This window comes from Astyanax mexicanus, unplaced genomic scaffold, assembly GCF_023375975.1.
Source record: "Astyanax mexicanus isolate ESR-SI-001 unplaced genomic scaffold, AstMex3_surface scaffold_45, whole genome shotgun sequence".
In the NCBI taxonomy this organism is placed as follows: Eukaryota; Metazoa; Chordata; class Actinopteri; order Characiformes; family Acestrorhamphidae; genus Astyanax; species Astyanax mexicanus.
Window position 1 is genome coordinate 680,573 of NW_026040055.1, and position 21,098 is coordinate 701,670.

A 21,098-nucleotide genomic window follows, 5' to 3' on the forward strand; every position below is an offset into this window, starting at 1 on the left:
ACCTGCTGATTATTATTGTAGTGTTACAGATATATAATACAGTGTCCAGATTTTCTCATGGTGGCATAGCCGAGCCTTCAGCACCCCTGCCGCGAGAAGCGTGCGCTACTGCTCCTGCCTTTTAGTTGGGTTTTTGTGACCAAAGGAACAGAAATACAGTAAATTCCAGTTATAAATAAAGGAATTTTACTGATGCAGGATGACTGTGTGTTAGAAACTATATCAAGATCAAATATAATGTGAAGTATACTGATATGCACGTCAATTATCTCAACAATTGTGTTTATTAATTTCCTATTTTCAACAAAAATAGAATGTAAAGAATTATATATTTTTATAAATATACAATTATAAGACTTAGGTCCAACTGTACACTGTAAAAAAATAGGAAATAAAGATAATATAAAAATATATATAATGCAGTGTGTAACACTTATGAATAGGTCATATAGAGCTGCTTTAAATATGTGACACTGTAACATTAAAATTTAATAAATTATTACTTATTAAAATAATATTAGAATGTTTTAAGATGTTTATTTGAATGGGCAGTTTATAATATAATTTGGATCGATTTGATCATTTATTCCAATAACTAAAAATGTGCTTTAGAAGTGTAATTGTAATTAAAAATGTAATTGTAAGATGTAGATGTAGACATTAATATCAAGAAATTACACTAAAGACAGTTATCCTGTTCATACAACTAATTTGTATGTCTAATATAAATTACACTTGAATGCAAATTAAATGTAAATTAAACCATTTAAACATATTATTTTCTGATACATCATTACAAATTAAAACTATAATGCAGATTGATGAGCTCATAAACAAACTGTACATAAACAGTGTATTCACAGATACTGTTTCTTGTGCATATTTTAGTGATACGGTCGGACCAAGGTCTTTAAGCTTTCCATTTGGTCACCTTTCACAGGTATATAATGACAGAAACACAACACACTTGCATTTCATGTATAACATATGCTGTTTCTATATCTGATAAACTAAACTGAAGATCTGCATATTGTCAAATCACAGTGTCCTGCTTAAGAAACATGTCACAGGCCTCATATAAAATACATAAAATTTGTTTAAGCTATATTTTTAGAATTATGTGTTTATTTAATTATGTAACCAGGTTTAAAATGGGGTGCATTTTCTTGGAGGCTGACTGAGTGTCTAATACTAAAAGTATTACATGGTTAGGTGTAAAGTTATAGCAGGTGCTTTGTAAGATAGACTGTCTGCTAGGAAATATTAGGAATATTTTAATGTGAATTTCTTTATCTCGTAATAATACGTCTTTATTTTCATAACATTATGTCTTTATACTCATAATATTGCGACTTTATTCTCGTAATATTGTCTTGATTCTTGAAGTGAACTGTTTTTATTTATTTTTTTTGTATGGCCCTAAAACGCCGTCGTACCTTTTCATTTGAATTATTCAACGTTATTTTAAAACATATTTTTTATCATGGTGTCTTGGTGCTCTTGGCGTGCCCCCTGGTGGCTGCAGGGCCCCTAAGCATTCGCATAATTTGAGTATGCATTGGGCCGGCTGTGCTGTCACACCATTCAATTTACCCCCTATAAAATTAAAAACTGTCTTTTATGATATCATCATTGAGGCAAATGAGAAAATGACACTGCACTTTTCTCTTTAAGGACAGACAGCAAATAATAGCAAGTGTCACCTTTTTAACCTAAATTCCATGTTTTTTTATCGTCCGATTGATATAGCCGCAACATAATAAATAATAATATAATAAATGATAAACAATTGTTTAGGGAAAAAAAACAGTAACTATAATTATAAACTATAACTTCTCAATGTAATATATTTATTGTCAGGTAAAGAGCTGGTTTTTGTAGCAGACTTACTTCCACCATAAATTTCATCCAAAGGTTTTTTGGTTTTTGTCATGCAGGGTGGGACTGGTACCTAGTTCAGGAGTGTGTAGTACAGAAGATGAACAATGGTTTGACCATATTACATTTAAATGTATCAGTGTAATAATATAATGAATTCAAATAAAATATCCAGGTACAGAGAAAAATATATTGTGGCATCTGTGTGTGTGTGTGTGTGGCTGCTGTGTGCCTGTCTCTGTGTGCCCGCCTCTGTGTGCCTGTGTGTGAGTGGATGTCAGGTGTGGGGCCTCCCTTTTAGGTGGGGTTATGCAGAGTGGTGGGCACCACTCTGAATCTACTATCCGGTAGATTCCTAGTTGGTTTAGTGACCTTAGGGCTGTTTATGCTGTGTGAGCAGTGGGGTTTCGCTCTCCTAGCCTTGTTAAAGGCTATAAGTGAGTGGCAAGCCTGTTAATAAAGAGCTGTTGAGTACTTGCAATGAGTCTCACGAGTCCTCCTTCCTCTTCCACGCCACATTTGGTGTCAGAAGCGGCCCTGCTGGATGATATGGAGCTGCTGGCAGGGGAAATCGAACGGCTGAAGAGGATAACGGCGGACCAGCGGACGAGGGGCAAGACTCACCAGCGGAGTGGACCCAGACCGGACGGCGCCAGCAGGCTGTCCGAAGGTCGAGCCCGCGGAACGGATGGCGCGAGGACGGCGGCGCCGGCTCCCAGAGTGGACGGCGCGATGACGTCAGCGCCGGCTCGCGGAGCGGATGGCGTGTAGTCGTTGGCGCCGGCTCCCAGAGTGGACGGCGCGCTGATGGCGAGCTTGACGGCTCATCCCTGCCTGTCATTCTATGGCGGCAGCGCTGACTGGACGGCCTTCGAAGCCCAGCTGGAGATCGTGGCGGGCCGTGCAGGCTGGACGGATGCTGAGACGGCGGCCAACCTCTGTCTGGCGCTACAGGGAGACGCACTGAGGGTGCTGATCGAGCTCCCCGCGGAGTGCCGCTGCGAGCTGTCTGACTTGACGCGGGTGCTGAGAACCCGTTTCAGCCGTCAACCTTCCGAGGCGGCCGCCAAAATGCTAGTGGCGGACCGGCGCCGGCAGCGGGGAGAGACTTTGGGCGTGCTGGCATCTGAGATGGCTCTGCTAACCCGCCAAGCTTATCCGGCATTTCCGCGAGCGGCTCAGAGAAGTCTCGCGCTGGATAATTTCCTGCGCGCCCTAGAGCCAGACGAGCTGCGCAAACATCCCACAGACCCTGGAGGCCGCGGTGGAGGTGGCTGAGCGGTCCAAACTCATCCTGTCCAGCCATCCGGAACCATGGGGGGCGTCGCCCGGAGCCCATGATCCACCGAGATGGAGGCGGAGCCGGCCTGAGGCGCAACTGGAGTGCTGGCATTGCGGGGGGTGTGGCCACAAGCGAGCGCAGTGCGGCCGGCCGGGAAACGGAGCCGGGACCACCAAGTGAGGGTTACGGTGGCCCCAGGGATTCTAGGCTTACCCTCGGAACCTGATCACGGAGCTGTCGGACCCGGCGGCTATTTTCTGAAGTGCACGCTGAATGGAGTGACGGTGGATGCGCTGGTGGACACGGGCTCGTCAGTCTCGCTGATAAAGCCTGAGCTCGCGAGGGGTGTGGCAGGCGAGTTTGTGGTGGACTACAGCCGGCGCATCGCGCTCTCTTCAGTCACCGGAGATCCTATCGCTCTCCTGGGATTAACGGAGCTGACAATTGATGTTGGCAAGGGCCCCTTTCGGCAGGAGTTCTGGTTTGGGCACATCAATGATCCGTGCATTCTGGGCAAGGACCTGCTCGCACGCGTTGGAGCCGTCATTGATTGTGCACGGGGCTCGGTTCTGGTGACTGGACTCCCCGTAGAGGAACATGTCGAGTGCGGGGTAAGTGAGCCGTTGGGGGGGGGTGCGTGTGATTCGGTGCACGTTATGTTCGAGGGTCCGTTAGATGCGGGGTTAATTATCGATCCGATAGAAGAGATGCTGGAGCGCAGTTGTGTGGGCTTATCAGAGCCCCAACAACTGCTCTTACGCGACCTGATTGAGCGTTTTCGCGCTAGCTTCGCTGTGTCTGAGCGTGAGTGTACTAGGACTAGCCTGGCGTTTCATTCTATAAACACAGGTGACGCCCAGCCCATCAGGCTGAGACCGCACCGTCTGGCATTAGCGAAACGCGTAGCGGCTGAGCAGTTAGTCCGTGATATGGCGAGTGCGGGCGTTATTGAGCCTTCGAGCAGCCTGTGGTCGGCCCCGGTGGTCCTTGCAAAAAAGAAGGACGGGAACTGGCATTTTTGTGTTGATTATCGCCGACTTAACGCCGTCACGAAGCTCGACTCTTATCCGCTTCCCAGGATCGACGATACGCTAGATCAGCTATCGGGCTCAGCCTGGTTCAGCTCGTTAGATTTGAGGAGCGGGTATCGGCAGGTGCCCCTAGCTGAAGGGGATAGGGAGAAAACCGCTTTCTCGCTCGGCTCGGCTCTATGGCATTTCACGGTGCTCCCGTTTGGGTTGTGTAACTCGCCAGCTACTTTCGAGCGTCTTATGGAGCGCGTGTTAAGCAGGATCCCGCGTTCGTGCTGCGTTGTTTACCTGGATGACGTCATGGCGCACGGGACCGACTTCGACTCCGCGCTCTCTCACCTCGAGGTGGTGCTCGGCGCGATTCAGGCGGCTAACCTGAAGCTCAACCCGGCGAAGTGTAACCTGCTGAGGCAGCGCGTGAATTTTCTGGGCCATGTAGTGAGCGGTGCTGGTGTGGAAACCGACCCTAAAAAGACGGAGGCTGTCCGTGACTGGCCTGTCCCACGTAACGCGAAAATGGTTCGTAGTTTCGTGGGGCTCGCATCGTCTTACAGGCGGTTTATCAGGGGGTTCGCGGACGTGGCGGCGCAGCTTCACAATTTAACTAGACCGGGTGTGACCTTCCGTTGGTCTGACGAGGCAGAGCGAGCGTTCGAGGAGCTAAAAAGCCGTCTATGCAATGCTCCAGTTCTAGCGTATCCGAATATGTCGGAGAGTTTCATTGTGGATACGGATGCGAGCGACCGTGGCCTCGGAGCGGTCCTGTCACAGGTTCAGGATGGCTCAGAGCGCGTAATAGCATACTATAGCCGCCGCCTGGACAAGGCGGAGTGTAACTATTGCGTAACGCGCCGGGAGCTACTCGCGGTGGTCGAGAGCCTTAAACATTTCCGACCGTATGTGTATGGGGTCCCATTTCTGCTGTGCACCGACCACGCCTCGCTACAGTGGCTCATGCGTTTCCGCAAGCCCGAGGGCCAGCTTGCGCGCTGGATATCTAGACTCCAGGAGTTTAGCTTCGAGGTTGTGCACCGACCGGGCCGTAGCCATGGTAACGCGGACGCTTTGTCTCGCCGGCCGTGTGCGGCCATTGACTGTATGCATTGCGCTCGTGCGGAGGAGAAATCCGCGGAGACTGCTCGTTGCGCTGCAGTCTCAGCGGATGTGGCCGGTAGTGTAGCGGTGGCCCAGGTGTCCGTAGAACAGATCCGAGATGCGCAACGGGAGGATTGCGACTTAATGTGGGCAGTACAAGCGCTCAAGTCGAATGTCGTGCCGTCGTGGGAGGAGGTGGTGCCGTTGGGTCCGGTCGCTAAAGCGCTGCGCTCCAACTGGGCTAGCTTTAGCTTATCTGATGGCGTGCTGTGTCATACCTGGGAGGATCCGGCGAATGGCCGGCGCGTGTTTCAGGTGGTGATACCGCGGGCGTTTAGGGATTCGGTCCTACGGGGAGTCCATGGGTCGCCTGGGGCTGGGCACTTTGGCGTTACCAAAACCCTGAAGCGCCTGAGACAACGCTTCTATTGGCCTGGGTGCAGGGCTGATGTGGAGCTCTTCGTGCACTGCTGTGACGTGTGCGCCGCCAAGAAAGGCCCCGCGAAGGCGCCCCGCGCCCCACTTCACCCCTATCAGTGTGGCGGCCCGATGGAGCGGGTGGCCGTGGATGTGTTGGGCCCCTTCCCGGTGACGGACTCTGGGAACCGCTATGTCTTAGTGCCGATGGACTATTTTACGAAGTGGCCGGAGGCCTACGCGGTGCCGGAACAAGGGGCGGTCACTACTGCGGATGTCCTGGTGCGGGAGTTCTTCTGCAGATTCGGGGTTCCGGAGGAGCTGCATAGCGACCAGGGGAGGAACTTCGAGTCGGAGGTCATGGCGGAGGTCTGCCGCATCTTGGGCATACATAAGACCAGGACGACGCCCCTTCATCCGCAGAGTGACGGGCTGGTGGAGCGTTTTAACCGCACGCTGGCAGCGCAGTTGGCCATGGTGTCGAGCAAAGGTCGTGCTGGAGACGACAGGATTCACGCCGGCCCTGCTTATGTTTGGTCGCGAGCTGAGGACGCCGGTGGCTCTGGCTTTCGGGGCGCCTCCTGATGGGGGCGAGCATGCTACGGACGCGCCCACTTTCGTTTCGCATCTTCTGTCCTCACTGGATTTAGAGCACGGGCTCGCGCGCTCGAACCAGTCTGCTGCCGGACGGAAGCAGAAACGCGCGTATGATACGCGCTGCTTTGGGGAGCCTTTATCTGTGGGGGCGAGGGTTTGGCTGTACAACCCTCAGCGTAACAAGGGACTGTGCCCGAAGCTTCAGTCGGCATGGGTGGGTCCGTGCTTGGTGCTGTCCAGGCTTGGGGAGGTGGTGTACAGGATCCGGTGGGGCAGGCGCAGAATGATTGTGCACCGGGACAGGCTGGCCCCATATAGGCCGAAACTGCTGGACACTGGGGACGGCGGTGCAGAACCTGCCGGCCCTGCACCTGAGCCTGACCAGAACTCTAACTCTGTGGAACCACTGGCGGGTGGCGCTTTGCCCGGCCCCTCCAGGCTGCTGCGGGTGAGGAGGCCACCCGCCCGTCTTCAGGACTTTGTGTGTGACTGATTGTAAAAAAAAAAAAAAAAAAAAAAAATGTTTTGTTGTTCATGGGGTTATTGTTGGGCTTGTGGGGTCGCCGGGATGGCTGACCCTTGAGGGGGGGCTATGTGGCGTCTGTGTGTGTGTGTGTGGCTGCTGTGTGCCTGTCTCTGTGTGCCCGCCTCTGTGTGCCTGTGTGTGAGTGGATGTCAGGTGTGGGGCCTCCCTTTTAGGTGGGGTTATGCAGAGTGGTGGGCACCACTCTGAATCTACTATCCGGTAGATTCCTAGTTGGTTTAGTGACCTTAGGGCTGTTTATGCTGTGTGAGCAGTGGGGTTTCGCTCTCCTAGCCTTGTTAAAGGCTATAAGTGAGTGGCAAGCCTGTTAATAAAGAGCTGTTGAGTACTTGCAATGAGTCTCACGAGTCCTCCTTCCTCTTCCACGCCACAATATATAATTTATATATATATAATATATAAATATAATTTTGGGCTGTATTACTTTTACAGCATACAGTCCTGTTACATATAAATATATATTTTTCTCAGATAAGTAGCGTGTACAAACACTTTAGTCAGATTCTGTAATCGGAATTAATTCAGTCGGACTGGAGAAAGTCTTTGCACGCAAATCTAGACACTGATAGTATTCCTGCGGTCACAATTACTGACAATTTGGGACTTTTATTCTATCGGAACGTAGCGGCTGCGAACACGTGATCTCTCAGACTAACCAATGTGGTAGGAGGCGCGATTAAAGCCCGTCCATATTTCGCAATCAAAATAATGAGCCGTAAATTCGTTTTGTAGACCAAAAGGAGAAAAACAATATTCGGACTCAATTCCCGTTTCTGTTTTTGTGTGTTAAAAACAAAAAACGAAAAAACGAGGCGTTTTTTCGTTTCTTCAACTCTCTATTCAGTTCAAGAATCAAACTGACAAAATGTACACGGACCTCAGACTCCAGTTAGTATAGTTTATTGGGATTATTAAGTCTAGTGTCATTACACTCACTAAATTGGGTAAATACATGTGTAATGTTTAAAATATTTATTGCTGATATAAATTACTTACGTTACATGGCACAGCAGTTAGTCTGTCATATTATTATTTTATATCAACTTTTCTACTAACATCACACCTTGAAAAATGTTCCCCGCATTATTGGGGTTCTAGTGCATGTAATTCTTACTTTTGCAGTACTAATGTGTCTTATATTATAGTTTTATACATACAGTTGTTTACAGCAGAATACTCAGAGAACAGAGTTAAACTGGAGTGGATTAAATGTACAGTAATGATGCTGATAAACTATATATCTGTTGCCATTTCACTCAGTAACTTTAACACTATCTGCACCACTTTTACACTACAAAGCTAAGGATGTCCTCTTCTAGATTCTGTGGATTTTATTGGTCCACAAACCACTATTTTTCTTGAGTGATCGTCTTTTGAACCAATAACGTGAGCGCTGGATCCATCCAGTCCAATCAAATCAGGTCATAGCCTTTCTCCAGGGTCACAAAAGTGATTGACACCTCTGTCAACCAATAGTCCACCCTCAGACGAAAACACTGGTACGTAATTTGCCCTGATTGGTCTCCTAATGGCTGGGGGTGGGGCATGCCTAACCGCTGTCACCAAAATCCCTCTGCTAAACAAAGGTGCGCCCACAGCGCGCATACGTGTGATTTTGTCATTTCATCAAAAAAATATTAATATTAGTCTGAAATAGACTTTATATAGACATTAATTTATTTTATCACAAACAAACACAAACATTACAAACTCTTGTTGTATAGTGACAGATTTACGTCTACTTTCTATTAGATTAGGGGCGCTCTGGAGAAGTTTTGAACACTTTTGAGACGCCTGGTGGACACCTAATATAATGCAGTGTAACTCTTCAATGCTTTGTGCTATAAATTACAAATTTTGTAATTTGTTTGTCAAGACCCTACTGAATCAGGAAATGTAGAGAATGTAAACTCTAAATATAACAGGCGCTTTTTTTTTTACAATTTCTTCTGCATTTTATGTTTTCAAATGGAACCTAAATAATGGAAATTAAAGTGCTGAAGTGAATTATTGTTTACTGTTTATGATTACACTGCATTTGACATTTAATAATAAAACATTCAAATTATATTTTGTTTGCATTTGTGAGTTCTTAGAAAAGGAACAGATTGTAATCGCATTAAATCGTATTGAACCGAATCGTATCGTATCGTACATTATCATATCGCTGACTAAAAGAATCGTATCGTATCGTAATGAATCTTGTGATTTACACCCCTAGATAATCCTGGCAAAAAATCCACCTGCAGAAAGTGGCAAACCTGCAAATAGTTAGCTTACAGTTGTTGTTACATTGTTTGGTTTTTAATGGTTTTTAATGATTTTATCATCAATTTATAGAAGTGTTTCATAAAATTGTTTGATGAAATGGTTTCATAAGTATTTTTATAGGGTGATTGAAAAGGCTGTTTTATTTGTTTATCTATTTATTAACTGGAAAGAAGAATAAAAGGATAATATGCAATATGTGGTTGCTACATTCATTCAGGCTTAAAAAACGATAATATTGTAAGTAATCCAAAGTAATCAGATTATGTTACTCACTTGAAGTAATTGTAAGTAACTGATTACGTTATAAATTACATTTTGAGTGATGTAATCAGTAATCTGTAAGGGATTACATTTTAAAAGTAACCTTCCCAACACTGTTTATATATAAATACTAGAAATGTGTATTTATAAGTTTAACAGTATTTGTACAAATTGCAGGTCGTGAGACACAGACTGAAATGTATTTATTTGTGAACAGTGAAATGTATTTGTGATGTATGTGTAATTTATGGATTATCATTTACACATTTGTCAGGAGTTTTGAGACTAATCTCTCTCCATAGAAATATTGCTAGGTGGATCATTTAAGTCTCAGCACTGTTTCACTTTCAGCTCTGCTGGGTTAGTAGACAATAGACTCTAGTGAACGCACTGAACCAAAATAATAACTTACTTTAAACTTAACGTAAACAACTCGCATTTAGGCAGCAATTCCACCAGCCAGCATCCATCCATCCATCTCTCTCTGTCTCTCTCTCGAACCAACATATCAACGTAAGAGGAGTTTCTAAAACTGGGCTCACTGACTGTACACCTGTAGCCGGGTCGCTGTCGGGCGGACCAAACCATTTTGCGCCTCCAGGAGGGGGCCCCCAGGATGTCCCGTATGTTGAGAGGACTGGGACTGAAGTTCATTCTCTCCGTTTATGTTAGCAATAGTTTTTGATATATTAATGAATAAATAGTTAATTGGACCCAATTCAATAATAAAAATATCACAAAAAATAAATTAATAAATCAGGGTTTTTAAGGGCCCCTTAAGTTTTCTTACCTAATATGAAAAATAATACAATTCAGAAACACTGAGTGGGCTATTTTTAGAATTGAACAGCGAATAATATTTAACAAGAGCTGTAAGTTTACGAGCAGCCGAACTACTGTCCTCCCTCCAGAATGAAATACCGCACACTGACCTATAGAGTAGTGATGTGTTCTGCGCGAACGATCCGGCTCTAAGATCCGGTTCTTTGAAGTGAACGATTGGAACCGGCTCCCATTCCTTCAGTATCTGCTGTCTCTCCGCCTCCTGTCGTTGCGCTTGTGCTCTGCAAAGTGCCACAGAGCCGACAGTTTTTGCCCACTCCTCTCAGTCGGTGCCTTAATGTCTCCACTGTCCGCATGTCAAGTGTTCTCCACACATCTGACCAATCACACGCAGCTTTCAATTAAGTGACTGGAAACACTGAAAAAAAAAGTTTGTCCACTTTGTTACGCGGCGTTTTTACTCATCAGAAGAGCCGCGTCTCGAAATAGAGACGAAAATCCCATCACTACTATAGAGGGAGCATCAGCTCACTTATTCCAAACAGTTAGAGCGAAAGTGTCTAAAATACAAGAAAAGTCCTGAACATTTCACATTAAAATAAAATAAAAATAACTATTTTTAGGGTGGGTTACAGACACACCATAAACAAATGATTATGTACGTTATGAAGCCTTGAACCATTATAAACTTATGTCCAATCCCATTTAGAACAGAGTTAGAAAGGGAAGAATTCAGAAAGCAGGTGGGTGTTGTAGAAATTAATTATTATTGTCCATTCCTTAATTCTACTGTGATGTTGAGCTTAAATTAATTTTGATTAGCTTTTATTTTATTTTATTTTTCCGTTCCATGGAAATGCTGCTGTCCCCTGTCATCTGTTGCACCATTTAAGGTGGAACGGGAAAGTTAGCTACCTAGCTACTGAAACTACTAGCAACCTTTTTTATGCTTGTTATGAAGAATTTGGCGATAAAACATTGAAACTACACATTAAAATATGGTAATATAGAGCCAATCATCACTTTTAACAAGGAAAATACTGAAATGTGTGGGTTTCTTTGGTTGCTTATTTTTCCATCTTACCAGTGATTCTCTCACCCCCTCGGTTTAAACAAAAAATCTCAGTTTGAAGGGAGAATAAACCCCTATCCCTTCCCCTAAACCCCCTAAACAAAAATCAGGACAAACCTACCCCGCAGCATGAACACGCTAAACAGAGGAATAAAGAACAAAATGAATAATATAACTGTTTAATTAAAAGAATTAATTCATTTAAAAACTATATAAAATAAAAATGAAGATGATAATAAATCCCTGTTTGAAACTCAAAATTTAATTGAAAATATGAATAAATAAAATACAATTAATATTCAAATATTAGCAGGATTAGAACACGAAAAAAATAGACCCTCAAAAAACATTATTATTATTATTATTATTATTATTATTATTATTATTATTATTATTATTATTATTATATTCAAAATATAATCAATATTATATCTGGTGACACTATAATAACAAACCATTGTGTTAAAATACAGTTAGAACACTGTGAAGAAATAAAGATCTAATTATTGAAGATAATATGATAAAATAATTTTTAAAATGTAAATCTTCCTATAATATTGGTTCTATTGATGCAGAGGTAAAAGAGTCTCTAAAGCAATTAAACAGCTTAATTTAGGAAAATCTCCTGGTCCTGATGGAATTACCTTATGTTCACGACTTATCTTCTCTATTAGCACGAGTGTGTAATGAAGGTTTACAGAAATACTGTATGCACAACTCATTTTATGAGGGAATTTTAACTTTACTGTATAAAAAGTGAAATAGAGATGATATAAATAACTACAGACACTTAATGAAAATAGATTATAAAATCTTCACTAATATAATTATGAACAGACTCGAGGGGGTTTTATATGATATTATAATTAAAGAACAGATGTGTGCAGTCAAAGGAAGGTTTATGTAGGATAATTTGTTTATTATGTGAAGCTGTGTATAGTAAGAAAGAAAATCATTTTATATTATTGCATTAGATCAAAAGAAAGCTTTTGACTATGTGTTACAAAAGTATATTTTTGAAGTATTAAAAATGTTTGGTTTTCATGCTAATTGTATTGAAATGATTAAATGTATGTATATGAAATCTAATGTGAGAGTTAATGTTAATGGCCAACGAAGTGACTCTTTTTTCAATTTTGAGAGGAGTTAAACAGGGATGCCCGTTTAGTGCAGCGTTGTATGTTTTAGCTATAAGTCTATATTAGCTTTAAGAGAAAATAAAAAATGAAAACCCAAGATTAAAATGTAGAAGCAGAAATAATAAAAGAAGAAGTAAGTTAGTTATTTTTAATGTAAGCTATAAAAACAAAATATTTCTGATTAAAGTCTTATATAAAATTTATATTTTTGTTTATATTTTGGGTTAAAAAAAAATAAAAGTTGCTGTAACTTTGTCTGGAGCAGATAAGAGATGTACTAAAAGGGATCTTGGTGGCCTAGGCGCGATAGACATGGGTTTTAAAACTAACATTGCTGCATGTAAAATAATCGAAAGTGGCATACACAGGTAAGCTGAATGGGTGGGTAATATCTCTAATTGGAAAGAAAAAAAAGGCTTTCCAATTAGCTTTCCCATATTTTAAAATACTGTATTCTGATGTCATAAATAAACATAAATCTTTAAATATTAACTGGCCACAAGTAAAAAAATATATAAAAAGATTATAGTATAGTAATAAATATAGTAATAAAATTGTATATCAAGATTTAAATATTGATAATAGTGATATAGTTATTAAGAATATTTTTAGTAAAAAGTCTCAGAAAAATTAAGAGACATAATCTCAGTGAGAAGGCTGCCAGTAATGTCGGTTTGTATGGTGGAGATCTTTTGTTAAAACAGTAAAATGCCCAATGCCTCAATGTGAAGAGGATGAAGCAGGAGAACACTTCCTTTTGGAGTGTTATCCATCTCTATTAATTTTAAATCTGTAGCCTATGTTATCTTTCATAACAAACTCTCAACATCGGAAAAACACATCACATGGTTGGTCATCTGTATCGAAAAATTCACAACTGACCAACAATTTGTATCCAGTGATTGTGTTTTTAGACAGATTATTACATAATTAAAAATGAGAAGGACATTGGGCTATCAAAATAATAAAGGTAACGCATGGGACTTTTTACAATTTTAGAAAGTAAGTATACTTTGTATTTAGTATTTTCTCAGCGCTGACTTTTTTTTTATATAAATGATTGTATGATTTATGTAAATAATTAATTTATTATAATGTATTGAAATATTACCTTTTTGCTATGTATGTGATGAATATATGTTATCAATAAAGTTTCTCTTTAAAAAAAAAGTCAGGTGTGAAATGGGATTGGTCTTTCACTCCTGCGTTCTCCTAAACTCTGGTCCAGGTGGCCCCAGTGCTGGATAATTGCTGGAGTGTTCTGATTGGTGCTTTGAGCAGAGCACGTGAACAGGCTGTGGATTAATTAACACGAACAACAGGGGGGCAGCTGGAAACAGTATGTGAACAGTCCTGACTGCTGATTGGCCTATTCTCGCTGATTTGAAAGCCTCCAGACCAATAATACCGCGCGTACCGCGGTCGGTTGGTTGGGGCTGTTCAGACCACTTCTCCAGTGGGCGGATCCGCGAGGGGATCTCTCGGGCTCTGATTGGTCTATTGCAGCTCACAGTGGGTCTTATATCCAATTGGACGATCTTGGTGTCAATCAGTGGACGGACCGTTCAGAATTCGTAAGCAGTTTCGGTGAACGTTTTTTTTAACGTAAACCTGTGGCGGGAGTAACAGTTATTCGGCGGTTGGTCGGTCGGTCGGTCGGTCGATTGTCTGCAGGTAAAGGAGGTGTTTGAGAGGTGTGCTCTGAGGTCGGAAGTTTATCTTAATTTTCGCTAGTAAAGGTGGATTTGTTTGTGTTTTAATAAAGGAAACAGAGGCTGAATTGGGAAACATGGCTGAAACCGGCGCAGGGCTGAAGGTAATGGATCATCTTTATTTCTCTGTCTAAGTTTAGAGTTTTTCTGCATTTTTAAACAACTAGCTTTAACTCTTCACTTTAGAATTTTCATCTTTATTAATCTCGTTTTATTCAGTCACAACAGCTCCTGTAGTTACTGTGTAGTTAATGAACTGATTAACAGCGAAGATAATCCAGGTCCTGAAAGTTAAAATCCGCTCAGGGATTTGGTTCTGGGCCCAGCCGCCCAGGTAAATTAGTTAAAAAGTGAATCCAGGGATGGATGGATTTGAACTTTTTAGGACCTGGATCACCCCCGTGTATTACCTGTTAATTAACAGATTAAGTAACTAACATATGCTGTAAATGTACATGTGCATGTTTCTTACAACCAAAGACCAATTTTATATAGTTTAATGTACATTTATTAGCCTCAAACGTCGACTGAAGACACATCTTTTTAAAGAGTTCCTAAACAAAAAAAAAAGCTTCCTAGGGTCCTAAACACGATTAAGCTCTATGTATCTCTAGCTTTGGACATCTGAAGTAAGGTAAATGTAAAATGTAAATGTAGCCTGAAATGAAACAGAGTTAATAGGAGACACACGTGCAGAGGTTATTTCCAGGAGTTTCTAGGCTACTTATCTAGATTCACTACACTCTAAAACAACTGACATTTTTACAGTAATATGTTGCTCTGTGACAATAACATGTTGCGGTCCTGAATAAAACACTTAAAATAACATGCAAATATAGAAGAGAATGTAGATATTTGACCATGCATTTATAAAAATTCTATTTACACATTAATAAAAGTATGTATATATATATATATATATATATATATATATATATATATATATATATATATATATATGATTTAATCCCTGTTTGTTAATAACAGATTGATGTGTTTGTGCTTGTTAGAGTAATATCTTCTCTAATTTGATATGATATGGTGATTAAAGCTGTAGTTTAGGGTCTTTAGCTGTTATTCTCACAACACCGGGATGCAGCTTTCAGCTAAATGCTAGCTAGGCTAACAGACTTCGGGTGTTAGTGGAGATGCTAACTGTTTCAGAGCTGAATTAATCCCTGTTTATTAATAACAGGTTGATGTGTTTGTGCTGGTTAGATTATTAACTCCTCTAATTTGATATGATATGGTGATTAAAGCTGTGGTTTACTCGAGTCTGTAGCTGTTATTCTCAACACTGGGATGAAGCTTTCGGCTAAATGCTAGCTAGGCTAACAGACTGAAAAGACCCCCCCCCCCCCTCTGAACGTGTTTCTACGTAAAGTTAAGGCGCTTTTATCAAGAAGACGATGTGCGCGCGCTGCTGAGAGGGGTGTTCTTTCTGTCATGGGTGCTGAATTCGGCACAACACCGGCGCTACCTGAGATAAAGTCTTACTCTAGAGCAGGGGCGCAGATGGAAATTTTGAACTGGGGGGACCAAGCTGTAATATATATATATATATATATATATATATATATGCTGCAATAAACTTTAGAATATTGTTATTGTTATATGTTATTGTTTTTTGTTTCTTCATTGCTACAGCCTAGGCAAGACCAGGAAGACAACGTTAACATTTTACATCTTTTAATTTCAGTTAACAGCGACTGCTTACTAAAATAACATCGTAATAACATCATACATAAAATCAATTTATTCAAATAAATCCGGCCGCCGCACTGTGTCCAGTCCAGCCACTGTGTCTGTAGTCTACAGGCAGTTACCAGCTCCTTAGAACCCCGGACTTGAGAAGGTGCGTTAAATTTACATTGGAACTGGAACACGGAGCTCCGAACAATGGAACCTCTGAACTGAACGCTTCCTAGTTTAAAATCGAGGGCATTGTGGAACACAGAACTCCACAAACGTGCAGTTAATTAAATTAAAACCCCACTGTTTATTAAAAATATACACATATACAATATGTTATTAAATGTAATTTTATATACACAACCTTCCATCACTTATTTTCTCCAGTTTTACTTACAACATGAATTTGCTTTTCTAGTGTAATTCATTCATTTCCTGAGTAAAAAATATCTCAAATAGAGAATTAGCCTCCTACTGTAAAGAAAACCTGGCATTATCCTGCCCGGAGCTAATTGTATACTGTAAAATATTTATTTTAATTACTGAATTTATCATTAATAATTTAATATATAATTTAAAAATATCTTTAATAAAATTATATTTTAAAAGCCATTGCGCTCAAAAAATATGAGGCAAATGATCCGGTGTGATTTTAAAGGATTTTTTTTTCATCTTGCACCAGACCAAACACACATGATATGAAGAGTACTATTCTTCTGATTTAAGAAAAACCTGAAATTAGCCTGGCCCGAGCTGATTTTAGACTGTAAAATGAATTAGAAACATGGCACACGAGCCATTTTGCACAAATATAATGAATATAAAGCTGATATTTCAATGTGACTTTGAAGGATATTTCCTCTTGCACCAGACCAAATACACATGATCTGTAGAGTTCTCGTTTCCTACCTAAAGTAAAATTAACTGGCAACATGGTACACGAGTCACTTTGCACAAAAAAGCCACTGTTTCAGTACAATTTTGAAGAACTTTTTCATCACAAATACTTTTTCAGACCAAATACACATGAGATGAAGAGTTCTAGTCTTCTACTTTAAGGAAAACATGGAATTAGCCTGGCCCGAGCTGATTTTATACTTTAAAATGAACTGGCAACATGGCATAACGAGACATTGTGCACAAAAATAGCCACTGTTCCAGTGTGATTTTTAAGGACTTTTTTTATCCTGGGCCAGAACAAATACACATGATCTGATGAGTTTTAGTCTCCGAATTTAAGAAAAACCTAGAATTATCCTGGCCCAAGCTAATTTTAGACTTTAAAATGAATTGACAACATGGCATAGAGAGCCATTTTGCACAGAAATAATGAAAATAAGGCCAGTGATTCCAGTGATTTTGAGAATACTAAAACTCTTCATCTCATGTGTATTTGGTCTGAAAAAAAAGTCCTTCGAATATCAGATTTATATTAATTTTTTTGTGCATTATGGATCGGTATGCCATGTTTCTAATTCATTTTACAGTCTAAAATCAGCTCGGGCCAGGCTGATTTCAGGTTTTTCTTAAATTAGAAGAATAGTACTCTTCATATCATGTGTATTTGGTCCTTTAAAATCACACTGGATCATCTGCCTCATATTTTTTGAGCGCAATGGCTTTTAAAATATAATTTTATTAAAGATATTTTTTTATTATATATTAAATTATTAATGATAAATTCAGTAATTAAAATAAATATTTTACAGTATACAATTAGCTCCGGGCAGGATAATGCCAGGTTTTCTTTACAGTAGGAGGCTAATTCTCTATTTGAGATATTTTTTACTCAGGAAATGAATGAATTACACTAGAACAGCAAATTCATGTTGTAAGTAAAACTGGAGAAAATAAGTGATGGAAGGTCGTGTATATAAAATTACATTTAATAATATATTGTATATTTACATTGTTAATAAACAGCTGTACTGATCTCCTTCAGTGTTGATCTGTGGGGTGTTTAATATGAACAGCGGGTGTTTGTGAACGCTCCCTTTAGTTCACGGTGCTTCAGTGAAGCGGGAGCTGCGAATATCAAACCAACTCCAGGCTTGTGTTTAAATCAGCAGCAGAAATCTGCTCTCTACCTGTGTAGTATGTGATGTTCTGCACTTTCCTCTTTTCCTCTTATTTCTTAGTCCCACGATGAGAACACAGCCCTGAGCTCCCTTCAGGAACATGATCAGAAGGCTCAGCTGGAGGACATTCTGCTCAGACCCCACAACTACGTCGGCTCTGTGGAGCCGCTCACACAGGTAGGTCCCCAGAGCGGACGCTCCTGCACTGCACTGAAAAATTAAAAAGTTACTTTAGTTCAGTAATTCAGTTCAAAATGTGAAACTCATTATATAGATGTTTATTTATTTTATTGTTGATTATGATTTACAGCCAATGAAAACCCAAAAATCAGTGTATCAGAAAATTAGAATATTATATAATAAGACCAATTGGTACTTTCTGCAGTGTGGTCAGTGTGCCAAGTTCTGCTGGAAAATAAAATCCACATCTCCATAAAAGTCGTCAGCAGAGGGAAGCTGTAAGATATGAAGTGCTGTTAAATTTTGTGGAAAAACAAAACTGCACTGACTTTAGACTTGATAATAAAACACAGTGGATCAACACCAGCAGATGACATACATGACTCTCCAAACCATCACTGATCATCAGTAAATTTTACATTTCATTTGTAAATTAAGAGATCAGAGTCTGGAGGAAGAGTGGAGAGACACACAGTCCAAACTGCTCGAGGTCTAGTGTGAAGTTTCCACCAATCAGTGATGGTTTGGAGAGACATGTCATCTGCTGGTGTTGATCCACTGTGTTTTATTATCAAGTCTAAAGTCAGTGCAGTTTTGTTTTCCCACAAAATCTTACAGCACTTCATGCTTCTCTCTGCTGACAACTTTAAACAGATGCAGATTTCATTTTCCAGCAGGACTTAGCAAATTACCCACACTGCTAAATTTACCAACTGGTCTTCATATAATAATCTAATTTTCTGAGTTTCTGAATTTTGGCCATAATTATCAACAATAAAATAAATAAACGCTTATAATAGATCACTCTGTGTTTAATACATCTATATGATATGAGTTTCACATTTTGAACTGAATTACTGAAATACAGTAACTTTTTCAAAGATATTGTAATATTTTGAGATGGCCCTGTATAGATTTATATATTGCAGTAGAGTTTCTGTCCTTTTCACCAGATCTGATCAGAACAGGTCGTTTGTAACGGTGCTGATCTATTAGTATCCAGTACTGGAGAGAAAAGAACTGGTATCAGATGGAGCTTTGAGATGTTGCAGGTCCTGTGATGTTCCTCGTTCTTCTCCTTTAGAAAATGTGGGTGTTTGATGCAGAGGTGGGACTGAACTGTCGGGAGGTGACATTCGTTCCTGGCCTCTTGAAGATATTTGATGAGATCCTGGGTATGTGGATGAACCAGTGTTAGTTTTGGCAACATATGTTGATTTAGTTTTAGTCATAATTTAGTGATCTGAACTGTATTTAGTTTTAGTCTAGTCTAAAACTAGTCAATTTAGTCAGCTAAAATGTAAAGAGTGTAAGTGTAAATGCTTTTTCATCAGTTCCCTTGAACTATACACTATACACTTGAACTATACACTTATAAAAAAAACATTTATTAACCAGTTGTGTAATATTGTTAATGTTCGAATGTAAAATATATTTATATATGATTTAATGTATATTATTATTGTAGGTATGAGACTATAAATAGTTTACATTTAAAAGTTTGTTCTAGAAATCATTTGAATGGTTAAATTATAGTTTGAACAGAGCTGTAGACGTAAAAATACAGATTTTAAAAAAGCTAGTTTTATCTCCAGCACTAATCCAGGACACCTACTGTATAAATGATAGCAAAAACACACACACACACACACACACACACACTGTCCTGTCGAGATGCTCTCAGGATGTACTGAGAGACTTCATGAGTTAAAGTGAGAAACGTATGAGAAAGTGCTGTAGGAAATTTTACACAGACTTTTGGGTTTAATACAGATTCACTTATTTTACTGTTATAATTTCTGATCACTAGCTGTATGTTTCCCACTGTGGGATTAAACAGATGATCTGATCTGAATGAGTGAGTTAATCTGTATCAGTAACTTTAACTTTACAGAACAGCAGTGGTGTGTTTTAGTTAAAAACACCATCAGATCATTAAATAACATTAGCATTAAAACGCTGAGAGACTCCGGTCTGCAGAAGCTGAAAGATTTGTGGTGTTTTTACCGGAGATGATCTCCCGCATGGTTTTTACAGGCTGTCTTGTTTTTTGCGATGTTAAAGGAGTAATATATATCTCTCCTCTGTGGAGTGAACTTCCAGTCGAGCCCCTAAATAACGACAGTTCACAGGCGATACGTTCCTCCCCGGTTTTGTATCCGCGCTGCTGCAGGAGAGACAGGTTCTGATTGGATCAATACCCCACTTGTCCCGCCTCTCCACCTCCGCTAAAGTAGTAGTGATTGGATCTCTTCCTAACTGGTCCCTATCTTTCACTAAACTAAATCAGGTCTGGGGTGCGCTTCCCGTACAATGACGGAGCCTAGCACTGAACTAACGTGGTTCGATGCATCGTTAAACTAACTAACATCTGAAGCACCACCGTTTCCTGAAACCATGACATTTTTCATCAACGAAATTAACACTGGGATTAAGTCAGTACAGCAGCTCTGATATGTATCTGCACTGCTTTTATTCAGGAAGCGACTCTTATTCTGTAACTTAAAAGTTTGATGCTGACTGTTCGGAGTCACTGTCACTGCCATCTGGCTGAAGTGTGAGGCAACAGGACTGTGCGTTATTATTAAAAGTGAATTATGGGACACTTTGTCTAAGTTACACAGTAATTCATGTTTTTAACATATCTGCTATTTTTTATCAGTGTACACCAGCAGTAGAGCTGGGCCATATGGCACAAAAAATAAATCTTTGATTAAAAAAAAAAACAGATTTTCTATTTAAATCGATTTTTTCCCTACTAAAAATCTAATTAAAGATGATAAAGAAATTGTTAAAAACTAGTTTTTATTTGTTTAGTTTTCACTTAAATGTCCCCTTTGTGGTTAAAGTGCAACCAGAAACAAGCAAAAAAAAATAACAATTGTAAACTGTGAAAACATCTAGTAACGTTTAGAAAGCTTTCTCCAACATAGTTCAGGTACTGACACAATGCACCCCAAACTTAAATAAATAAATAAATAAACACAGTCTCAAAAAACAAATAGAAAGAAATAACATGTGGCCCTTTTTGATAAAACTTACAAAATAGAAAACAAGTTAAATTTA

At 40.3% G+C, this 21,098-nt stretch overlaps 1 protein-coding gene across 1 annotated transcript in view; it reads left to right on the top strand.

The window, feature by feature from the left end:
• The first annotated feature begins 13,816 nt into the window (after window positions 1–13,816).
• Window positions 13,817–21,098, top strand: part of LOC125780516 (DNA topoisomerase 2-alpha-like) — a 65,390-nt gene continuing 58,108 nt past the window's right edge. Inside the window, exons 1-4 of the mRNA XM_049473734.1 lie at window positions 13,817–14,044; window positions 14,136–14,186; window positions 17,913–18,029; window positions 19,117–19,207. Of these exons, the coding sequence (XP_049329691.1) occupies window positions 14,160–14,186; window positions 17,913–18,029; window positions 19,117–19,207 (235 nt within the window). The 5' untranslated portion in view covers window positions 13,817–14,044; window positions 14,136–14,159. The remainder of the gene's footprint in view (window positions 14,045–14,135; window positions 14,187–17,912; window positions 18,030–19,116; window positions 19,208–21,098) is intronic.